This window comes from Homarus americanus, unplaced genomic scaffold (genome assembly GCF_018991925.1).
Source record: "Homarus americanus isolate GMGI-L3 unplaced genomic scaffold, GMGI_Hamer_2.0 scaffold56241, whole genome shotgun sequence".
Taxonomy (NCBI): domain Eukaryota; kingdom Metazoa; phylum Arthropoda; class Malacostraca; order Decapoda; family Nephropidae; genus Homarus; species Homarus americanus.
The window spans coordinates 846,484-858,618 of NW_024740202.1; the positions used below are offsets into that span (position 1 = coordinate 846,484).

General features: G+C 44.9%; 1 protein-coding gene across 1 annotated transcript; it reads right to left on the reverse strand.

Annotated features, from left to right (window-relative positions):
- Nucleotides 1-3,216: 3,216 nt before the first annotated feature.
- On the reverse strand, nt 3,217-9,322 carry LOC121875232 (uncharacterized protein DDB_G0271670-like). Its single transcript, XM_042379690.1, has 4 exons — nt 9,107-9,322; nt 7,163-7,346; nt 5,398-6,204; nt 3,217-3,470 (listed from the first exon to the last, which is right to left on the reverse strand). The coding sequence occupies exons 1-4, from the start codon at nt 9,320-9,322 to the stop codon at nt 3,217-3,219; spliced, it is 1,461 nt and encodes a 486-aa protein (XP_042235624.1).
- Nucleotides 9,323-12,135: the final 2,813 nt, after the last annotated feature.

A 12,135-nucleotide genomic window follows, 5' to 3' on the forward strand; every position in this document is an offset into this window, starting at 1 on the left:
AACCCTACTAGAAAGTATTCAATAAATTCAGTAACCGTTTATTGAGAGTCCTAATTCATCCCTCCTTTGTGAGAGTGATGCGTTATCAGTGTCTTGGTTGTATGTAGTGATGCAGTGAACCCATTAGTAATAACATAACCTATTTGCAGGTTACCCCTATTCCCCAGTTATCCTCGTCTACTTCCCCTCTCCACTCTGGCCTTTGGGGTGAGGGTGCCCTAACCACAAACCGCCCTTACCTTCTCAAACTCCTTACCACCTTCTCAAACTCCTTACCTCCTCCTCTAGTCTCCCTCCACCTCCTAGCCTCCACCATCTCACGAGAAATACAGAGAATGAACTAAAGGTGGAAAAAAAATTAAAACAAAGATATAAATAGAAAATAAGAAGATGCAAAATAAAAGAAGTTACTGTTACAACACGACACAGTACAGGTGCCTCACTATACATCTGTTGTGACTCACCTACACGACACCCTTTTATTGATAAACTAATATGAACTAGAACGAAAAAAAATAAAAAGCATTACTTAAAAATTATCCACACTAGTTTATTTCACCTGATGATAAACACCTTAGTGCTACCGAAGTTAGGTTAGGATAGTGCTCTTGCCTCCCACACTGAAGGTAAACACAAATTGTAACTTCTATATTCATGATAAAGTCGTCTCAGAAAAAAAACAAAGCAAACTACCTTACAGAATTTCATGGGGATCGTGTGAAGGCTTGTATTATAACACCAAGACTATCCTCACTTGTGGGAGATGTCATTAATTAACAAGCGAGGACAAAGTTGCTGTTGTAATAGAAACATTCACGGCTTTTATATTCCCAGCAAATGTTGGAGTTTTGGTCTTTCTAGCAGTTTGAGTTTCGTGTTCCTTGTGGTTATGAACGACAGGCTGTGAGGAGGAACATGTCTGGACTGTTACTTCGTGTCTGTGTATTTGTCTGGGCTGTTACTCTGTCTCCTTGTCTTTATCTTCAATAACCTGGCAGAACATTTCCCTCTTAAACGTTATCTTACACGACGATGTCTCTGTCCCACAGTTATTGACTCATTCTTATATTAGTTCCAGCATTCCTGAGCCTCATATGATATTTTGCTCCTAAATCAATTTTTTAATCATCGAGGCATTTCTTTCCTGATTATTCTACTCCTGGCGCCTCCTATAACATAAGTGCCATCACCCTCTCTCTTTTTACCCTCCCCCCCCCAGCACTCTCTCCTCCATCGTCGTCAGTGTGTGGCTCCTGTAGATGGTCACTGCTGGTTCTTCATGTCCTCGAGGTACGTGAGAGCATCTGGACCACAGCGGTAGACCAGTTGCCTCTCTGACACAGGCTCCAGACCCCCTGTGGCGTAGTGGTACCTGAGGGAGGAGAGGCAGTGAATTTTATGAAACGATTTTCCTACGTTAATTGAGTCTTATAGGATTTTAATCTCCATTGAAGTCAATGAGGCTTATTGCATCACCTATGAAGTCAGTCAATCTTATGTCATCACCTATGAAGTCATTCAAACTTATTCCATCACGTTTGAAATCAATCAGTCTTACGCTATCACGCATGAAATCAGGGTTAGTGATGCTTAAGAGAAAGTGATATATTTTTTGAAGTCGATAAGTCCTTGCGACATTTCATCACGTCATCAGTGAGATTTGATAAGTAATGTATCTTTCCATATCTACGGAAACAAAAGGATAATTGTTACCCTTTCACACACACACACACATACCACATCCTTGACCACCGGAAGGTCACTACCTATGAGACACTGCTCCTGCTATTGCCCCCCTTGGCCAATGTTGGCCCATTCCCCAAATCCCTCTCCTCGACCCGTCCTCACCACCAGGATATCAACATAACCCCATCAAAAGTGACAATTTCGTTTCAGAAAGTGGATCAGTGCTGATCAGTGTTTAAGCCACTGAACTCAGCACTAGACAGTATCAGCAAGAGCAGTGACCCACCAGTGAAATAAGCACCCCTAGGTCCCGACCACCATCTTCTGACCCGGCAGTGTTAATCAGTCCACCCTGGGAACAACAGTGGGCCGGCTTTACACCTGACTAGGAGATAACACAACACCACCTAGCAGAGAGTGAGGTACTGTGACACCACCTCACACCACACGGTGCCTCCATGACCATGTGAAGTCTTTCATATCAACACCCAAGGACGAGTCACTACACCATGTGAACACCACACCACTTGATGTTTCCATGACCACGTGAGGTCCTTCATATCAACACCTATGGACGAGTTACTGCACCACGTGAACACCACACCACCCGGTGTCTCCATGACCACGCGAGGTCCTTCATCTATGGACGAGTTACCACACCACGGGGGCTCACGTGACCCCACACAGTAGGACAAGAAACCAGCCTGGGCCATCAACTGTAAACGATAATCTGTATGTTCAATTCATGTTCCTTCTCCTCTTAGTGATGTAAACTTTTGTTAGACCACCCACCTACCCCATGTCTTTATATTTAATAAGTAATTTTTGTCTAATGTATTCTTTCATCGCTCGGGCTGCAGAACTTTCAATAAACCGTTAATTATTATACACACACACACAGAATACCATTACAATAACAGCCTCTCACCCCCCCCACTTCATAGTCGGAGAAACACATATTTGGTGTGTGCCAAAATCCCATGTTTGTAATGCTCATTGAACATAAATATCATCACCCCATCTCTTGTTGCCTTCGTTTAACACTTGGGTCAGCTCCCCCCTTATACTTCATGTAACGTGTAATACGAGCAGTTGACTCTTTATACCTCCTTTAAAGCTAATACCAACACACTATCTCTTGTAATAGCTTTTTTGGCGCTATATCCAGTTACCTGAGGCCACGGGCGAAGTTGTTGTAGGAGAGGTTGGCCTTCTCGACGCCTCTCTGTGCCCACATCTTAGCTATTGTCTCGGGTTGCATTAGCCTGAAGGTAGCGGTGCTCTCCTCCTCCCAGCGGATCAGTAACGGGTTGGTCCTCTTGTCTAGCAGGAGTCGTATCAGGAACTCCCAGCTCTTAGGACCTCGTACTGTAGTGGAGTATAATTTTGGTGGGTGGTAGAGAAGAAGAGGAGTGACGAAGAAGAAAAAGAAAACTTATAAAGAAGAAAATAAGAAGATAAAGAGGAGTAAATAAGATGAAACAAGAGAAGAGGAAGGTTGACGAAGATGAAGAAGAAGATTGAAGAATATTAAAGAAGAAAAAGATTGACGAAGAAGATCGACGAAGAAGGAGAGCAGTAAATCTCACCTCGCTTTCTAGTCTTGGACGGAATCTTCTTCAGAACGTCTCCTGAGAGAAAGTGTTCCAGGTCAATGGTACTAGCCGTTCCATCACCACTATCTGCTCCACCATCACCTGCTCCACCTGCACCGCCATCTGCTCCACCACCACATTCACCACTAACGTCATCTTCATTCACCTGCCCAGATGGCTCCTCCTCCTCTGCAACACCAAAATTTTGGAGGTCACTGAATTAGTAATGATAATTAGACCGGATATAGTTTTGTATGGTTCAATATATTGTTGAGGGAGAGAGAGAACACTTTTGCTTAAGAATAGTTACGTTAAGCCTGAGTCTTGAGATGGCAGAGTGACACACACACACACACACACACTACTACTTTGCTGTCACTGGGTATCGAGTATGACGATAGACCAGCTATGATACATTGATATGAGTTATTAACGATGTCACCTTCGTTGGTGAGCTCTGGGGTGACTAGAGAGGCCGATACAGGACTGGCATGGTCGTTCACAGATGTTGCAAGTGTGGAGGGCTACATATAGTGCAGGAGGGACGGCAGCGGTAGCATCTTTCCGGAGGTGGCACTGGTTTGCCTCGTTATGCATTCGGGCTAACTCGAAAGTATTGACACCGTGTGTGTGGTGCTCCTCCAAGCTTTACGGTGTGAAGTAATTGTCCTCCACGTGAGGGGGTCGATTTAGTAATTTTTTCAGGTTTGTCTTAAAACTATCCTTATACCTTTTCAGTTGCCCTCCAGCGATACATTTGTTAGGTGACTGTAAAGTAGCCGCTTTGGCAGGCTACTTTTGTCCATGAGGGTAACATGACCAGTCCAGCATAACTGTTCATCGATGCTCCTACAGTTGGTGTCAGCGAGAGTACTGGCATTTACTCTTTTGTCTTCTCAGCGAACTCGGAGGATGGAACGTAGACTACGTTGGTGAAAGTTTTCAAGTGCCTAGAGCTTCCTCCTGCCTGTGACCCATGTCTCGCTGCCATATAGCATGGTGGGGATGACCACTGCTCGATATAGGTGCAACTTTGTAGACAATTTCCGCTCCATACAGCTGAAGATGCGGGTACGGAGTCTGCTAAGGTCTTGAGATGCGCACCTTCATCAATGACCACGGTGGTGGACAAGTGGGAGCCAAGTTACTGAAAGTGGGTAGCATTAGAGAGGGTAGTACCGTTAAGATGGATGGATGGTGGAGGTGTGTCCGAGCCAGGGGCAGGCTGAAAGAGAATCTGAGTCCTACATACATTCACCTCAAGACCGAAATGTGTATACACATCTGAGTAGGTGTTCAGGATCTCCTGTAGGTCGCCTTCATTGTAAGCAACAAGAGTGAGGTAGTCTGCATACTGAAGTTCAGTAATGGAAGCTGCCGACACCTTTGTTCCTGTCTGGAGTCGTCTTATGTTAAAAAGATCCTTCATCCGGTACTGGATGTCCTCCCCGCCGGCTCGGAGCGTCTCATTCCAATAGACATTTCAGTTAGCCTGTGTAGGATGCGTTGGCGGATGGCAAACCCAACTCCATAAATGCGGTTTCTCTCTGCAGCAGGCTTACCCTACCAGAAGAAGGTATAGCGGGACCCCCGTTCTGTGATTTGACCCTCATCTGGGAACCGAAACTCTCTAATCGGTGTATTACCTAGCCAGCTCTTTTGCCACAAGGGCAGTTCTTCTCTGAGGACGCTCATTTGTGCCAGTATCCAGAAGGATCCTAACACTCCAGGCAGCGACCACAAGAGGTTGTATAGTTTGTTTTTGTTTGGATCTGTGATTTTGATGACCTTTCTGGGTGCGGTTGCCCAGTCAGGTTTTTTTTTTGGGGGGGGGGGGCAGGCTATGTTCAGGGCATCTTTACTAGCCCCCTCCACATGTGGGACGAGCAGAGTAGCTCCTCGAAAGGGCTGCTCAGTCGCACAACAGCACCGGATTGCACTGCTGCCTAGATCCCAGTGCATAAACGACCATCTTATCTGTGCCTCAAGTGCAAAGTTTTGACTAAACACTCCCGGCAGTCACCTTTGCCTGTCCTCGTCGCCACTCGTCCGTCGCCTTTGGACTTTTGGGGGTATAGGGAATTTGATGATGATGACACACATACACACAACTCACCATGCCTCGTCGTCAGGTGGTGTTCCTCTTGAAGCTCCAAGGTCACCAACGCCCCCGCTAGCTGGTCGGAGTCCACGTGCTGTTTTCTTCGTCGCCTTCTTTTGGGTGTCAACTGATGGGGAGGTTCCAGGTCATCTTCTCCCCCCTGTGTCCAATCGTGTGCGCTGTAGGCACCCCCAGCGCTGCTCCAGCCCTGTGGACTGTAGAAGGACCCGGACGACAGAGAGAATAATGGCCCATGTTGACTCGAGTCATGGTGGGAAGAGGTGGAGGTTGAGGGGCAGGTATGTTGTTGGTCATGGTGGGAAGAGGTGGAGGTTGAGGGGCAGGTATGTTGTTGGTCATGGAAGGAAGAAGAGGAGGAAGAACAGGGAACGTTTTCGTCCAGGCTACGATAGGAATCATGTTCCCTGTGATTATAATAACACTCCCGTGATCTAATGTCCGCAGTGCCATGATAGGAGTCAGGTCCCAAGTCAGTTTTTTCGTGATATGATCCATGTCTAAAGTCAGTGGAGTCGTGCAGAAGACCTGGGGAGTCGTAGGAGCTCGTCCTGTTGGAGTTCTTACCAGAGGCGGTCCAGGAACTTTCATCTGGAAAATGTCTGGAAGTTCCCAAGTTTTTCAAATGGTAATATGAACCTGAAGCCTCTAGGTTATGCGATTGAGGGAAAGGCATTGGATTTGTCCATTGAGTAGAGTCGTTCTTATTCTGTCCAGAAGCCTTCCAATCGGTGGTGGTGTGGGACGAGGTAGATGAGCTCCAGACGTCTCTTGGGAAAGTCGATGTCACTAACATGCTGCCTCCTGGTCATGGGGTAAGAAGACCGAGATAGAGACATGAGAATTCTACACCTGAATTGAATATATTATTATTGTTATTCACGACATTGATCACCTGAAGATAAGCCTCCCGGAGTTTATTTCACCTGATGCTTAAAACGACCTAATGCTACCTGGAGGGGGCTTAGGTTAGGTTTAGGTTATGTGAATTTATCAATGGGGTCTATAATTATCAGATGAAATAAGCTGGGGTGCCTAATCTTTACAAGACCTCAACTGATGACTCGGAAGGATACCAGATGTATAGATGAACTCAGGAAACAAGTTCAAGGAGTCGTGAGAAGGTTTTGATAATGGCTGTCACATTACGGTCTCAATAAGCTCACCTATGCCTCCCCTACCTGGTCTTCCTCCCTAAATGCCACACAACGTAAACACCTAGAAAAAGTCCAAAAGAGGGCATGCAAGATCATTCTCTTCCCTTCCTACTCCACATATCAAGAAGCGCTCAACACACTGACCCTTTCGACTCTCACTGACCATCACCACGACCTCATCTGCAAATTTGGTAGGAAGCTTCTGCAACATCCTCGACACCGGCTCCTACTACCACCTGAGATCACTAGCCCGAGAATTGCTGTTCGACACCACAACCGCATCCAGCCCATACGTGCACGAACTGATCGCTATAAGAACAGCCCAGTCCCAACCATTGTAAAAATTATCAATAAGATGTAATAAACCAGTGTGTTCACTCCCAGTAAACACTACTTCTTGCACTGTCACTATGTTGAAATGCCCTGTAGTTTGAGCTTTTCCCCATCTAGTTATTATATGTCTTATTTATATCACTTATCTTATTTGTAATTCGAAACCCATTCCCAATTATGTAACTGTATATTTTCAGCCTTCTGGCTGCCAAGCTCTTTCAATAAACCGTTAATTATTATTATTATTACAACACCTAGAGGCCAACACTTACCATACTGAAGGTTCTGCAGCTCCTGGTGTAGTAGATCAGCACAGTAGTCACCCAGGAAGCCTCTCAGCTGGGTGTGTGAGAGAAGAAGGAGCTGCCTGCCGGAGATGGTAGTCAGGGGCTGTAGATTAACGCTGTATGGGTCGACTCCATGGCCCTGTAGGATCTCCTTCGCCCACAACTCTACCTGCTGGGGGAGTGAGACAGGGGAGTACAGTCTCTCTCTCATATATATATATATATATATATATATATATATATATATATATAAATAACTACTACTTTGCTATCACTCGGAATCAAGTATGACGATCATCCAGCTAGGATACAAAGGTGTCACCTACGTTGGCGAGTTTTGAGGTGACTAAAGAGGTCGATACGGGACCGGCAGAGTTGTTCACATTCGTTTCACATGTGGAGGGCTACATCTTGTGCGGGACGGGCGGTGGCGGCGTCTTTCCGGCGTTGGCACTTGTCTGCCTCGGTTTGCAGTCGGGCTAACTCGAAAGTATTGACAGCTCGTGTGGTGCTCCTCCAAGCATTACGATGTGGAGTAATCGTCTCCCAGGTGACGGGGTCGATTTGGCACTTCTTCAGGTTGTCTTAAGACTAACCTTATACCTTTTCAATTGCCCGCCGGCGTTACGTTTACTTTCCGTTAGGTGACTGTAAAGTAGCTGCTTTGGCAGTCTACTGTCGTCCATGTGGGCAACATGGCCAGTCCAGCGTAGTTGTTGATGTATAATGGTAGCCTCAATGCTCCTACAGTTGGTGTCAGCAAGAATACTGGCAGGTGCTCTCTTGTCTTCCCAGCGAACTCAAGAGGATGAAACGTAGACTACGTTGGTGAAAGTTTTCAAGTGCCTTGAGGTGCCTCCTGTATGGGATCCATGTCTCGCTGCCATATAGCAGGGTGGGGAGGACCACTGCTCGATATACGTGTAACTTTGTAGATAATTTCAGTTCCTTACCTAATCAAATGAACTTCTTGGTACTGTACTAAAAAGAACTTTGTTAATTGTTCTGATCAAACTTAGAACTTAAGAAATAAACTTTATAATATCAAATTTGACTAAGCAAAAAAATTCATGAATACATTTGTAAGAAGACCGTTAGATATACTCACAAATTGTTTGGGTTACCGTGTAGTGAAAGGTGTCGCGATAATGTAAGTATAAATGTAAAAATTTCTTTATACCAAGTATTAGAATATCAAGTTGATAATAATCTTATGATCCTAGTTATTGATGAGATAAAGTAATTGTTTAAATGTGTCTCCCGTAGGAGTGGTAAGAAAGTAAACACGAGACAAGGTTGGACCAACAGTCAGACACCGGCGTGTTAACTGGTAGCGAGGGAGAAATAAGCAATATTCTGAACAGATATTTTTCATCAGTTTGCACAACTGAAAATTTAAACATGATACCCGAGGCACCGACTATATACATAGATAGTGAAGAAAATAAATTAAGCGAGATAGTAATGACTAGTAATGATGTTAGTAAATAAATAGATACACTAAAACCTAATAAGTCACCAGGTCACGACGAGATATTTGCCAGAGTATTGAAGGAATGTAAGGAAGAGCTTAATATGCCCTTAGCAAACTTGTTTAGCATGTCATTAAAAACGGGTGTAGTACCAGAATCCTGGAGGATAGCGAATGTAATACCGATTTTCAAGACGGGAGACAGATCACTATCCTCAAACTACCGTCCAATCGGTTTAACATCAATTGTAGGCAAATTACTGGAAGCTATATTTTCAAACTTAATTCGAAATCACCTCGAGAAGCACAAGTTGATAAATGATTCCCAGCATGGCTTCACAAGTGGGTGTCCATGTCTGATAAATCTATTATCATTCTTTTCAACTAGTTATGAATCTATGAAAATATTAATAAAAGTCACAGCTACAACAACGGTCACAGCTACAACACACACTTACCTGTCCAGTCCAATCAGTAACACGCATGCGTCCGTGGCAGGAAGAGGAGGACGAGGAAGTGTCCGTCCGTGCTGATGCGACAGAAGTAAGGTCTTCTAATGGGGTGTCCAGGCCTCCTAAATAAGCCTGGCATAGGTCGGCGATGCTTCCTCCCCGACCCATGACTGCATCGCCTATCCTGAACGAGGGTTCCAGATCATCGTAGTTCTGCTCCATCCTGATGTTATTATTGTTGTTGTTTTTGTGGGATCGAAGAACAGAGGAATATCCTACACACACACGAACAGAGGGTGAAGTAGGAGGTATTGTCGGCTGGTTGATTTTTTTCTTCAAGAGGTCGTTGATGGGTAGATGCGTTTTTTATCTCATAATACTGTATGTATTTTATTTTCCACTTGTGAGAAACTTGATTGTTGATGCCAAATTTATTATTATTTTGATGGTTGTTTTATTTTGTTGCTGTTTATTTGACACCGCTTCTCATACTTTGTTTAAACCGGATTTGAATTTAGGGCTACTGTTTGGAGTTGCTTGGAACTGGTCTTCTTCTATGAGCTGCCGGAGTGGCGTTTATTGGTCTTGATGCACTTGTGTTTGTTTGAATTTCCTTCCGACTCTTTGAACTTTAATGAAAACTTGTCCCTCTTCGTCAATTGCTGTCGACTTTGGGCTTGGTAGAAAATTTCTTCATCCACGACCTTTGGTTCTTCACTTTGCATTCAGTAGAAGAGTGACTTTAGTCCAGCCGACGTACTGCCTCTGTCTGGGTTGATGTGAGTTCTGATATTTTCCGTATGGACCTTTGATTTATCTGAGGCATGTTCTCCCCTGTCAGCTTCGTTAGTGTCTACCACAGGAAGGTAGAGAGCGAGAGAGAGGAGGCTGTCTGTGTCGCGTGGGAGGATAGATCCTACTGAACACTTCACTGTCCAAGCAGACCTCTCATAGAACATCGCCATTGGGTCGTCTATTCCAAGGCGCCCCCTCTCTCCTGGTGGGGAATTACGGCAAACAGACCCTTACGTTTTGTCTCCGACCTGTTCATGGTGAATCGGCAGTCTTTTCGGGCCCCTCCCCTCCGCCCGTCTCCCTCCTTCTCCTCCTAAACCTATCAATGTGCACCCAAACGACCCTCCCTCTATTCTCTCCACTCTGCTTCCTCTAACCGCTCCGCCTACCCCTTCTACTACGCTCCGAACCTTCAATCATCTTTCCAACTTCATCATGGTGAATCATCACTTCTGCACCACTCCCCTCCCCCTGCCTCTCCCCCCCTTACCATAAATTAACATCACCATACACTCCTCATGTGTCTACAATAATATAACTTCAGATCTATCCTCCCCCCCTCCTTTCTTCCTCCCTCTCCCTAACTCCACCCAACATTACCACTGGCACACCCTCCCCATTCCACCCCACGCCCTCCTTCCCGCCCTTCATTAACTCTGGTACACACGGTTCGTTGCTCACTATCAGTAGTCTAAGCGCCGTACACCTAACCCCGCCCCACCGACCATCCCCCTTTGTTCCCCGGGCCGGCCTTGCATGGCAGACAGTGCTTGACGCTATGACGCAAATACAGAAGAGCAGTGGTTCAGTTTATGACGCCGTGGTTGGTAAGTAACGTAATGATTGTGGCCAAAAGTATCGAGATATACTGTACGTACAGTCGGTCATAGATTGGAGTAACGTCACTAGTGGAGTATCCCAAGACGCAGTACTTTGACCATTATTAAATACATAAACGACATAGATATAGGCATAGACAGCAACATAAGTAAATTTGCTGATGACACTAAAATAGGGTCTGTAATTAATCTGACGTGGAATCCGCAAAACTACAGGAAGATCTATACAAATTTTTCATATGATATGAAAAATGGCAAATTAAATTTAATGTGGATAAATGTAAAGTACTTCGTCTAGGACAAAGGTTCTCAGTCTTTTTCCACTCCATTCCCCCCATGAGGAATTTTCAACATCCTCGTGGCCTCCTCCATTTTTCTCCCAGAACAGACAAGTGATAAAAGCTAAAGAATGATAAAGAAGGACAGATAAATAGGACAAGAGTTAGAATGGCAAACACACACACACATTCACATACATAACACGCCCATGCACTCACACATAAAGCACACATACAGCCATACACAAACATGCACACAGGTAACATTCACACTCAAGCTGAAGTGGACTTCCTGTAAGCAAGAACACGCCTCCTTTGACAAGTACTGCCCAACTTGGAAGAATGAGAATAGCGAGTCATACCAATTTAGCACTAAAAATGGTAGGATTATATAAGTAAAGAATGAGCATGAACAACAATGACACCAATAAATAAGGAAATAATTAATAAAGGAAGTGTACAAATATTTCACCCACGTAAAGCAGCGACCACATGAATTATGAAACAAAATAAGTAACACCAATTATGGAGTATATTATGCTTGAGTCAAGCTCAAACAATATATGGTTCAGAGACAATACACTCCACTGTTTTCGTGATGGTATCCCAAGCCAGACTGAGATCATTCGGTCCTATAACCACTTGCTGCATTTTCCTCCATTCTTATGTTCTTATCAGTGACAGTGGGGTGGAATGGGCCCCAACTATCAGTGCTAGTTGGGGGACAATGGACCAATCTATTAGCGCAAGTGGGATGGAATAGGTCCAACTATCAGTGCTAGTGGGGTGGAATGGGTCACACTATCAGTGCTAGTGGGGGGACAATGGGCCAAACTTCTTTTTTACGGGGAATAGCCCACCCGGGCACAGGACATCGACCCACAACGGGGCCTAGGGGGAAAAAGAATAAAAGTAAAACTAAAATAAAAATAGAAACCAGCTTTTTGAAGCGAGACATTGTACAAGTATGGAAACACAGAAGGCAGAGCATTCCACAGTTTGGCTGTGTGAGGAAAGAAGGATGTACTCTAACGGGTTATTTTAGTATGACCGACATCCACGCAGAAACGGTGGGCAAGACGTGTGTTACGAGCCCACGTCCTTGCAGGCGGTACACAGGATG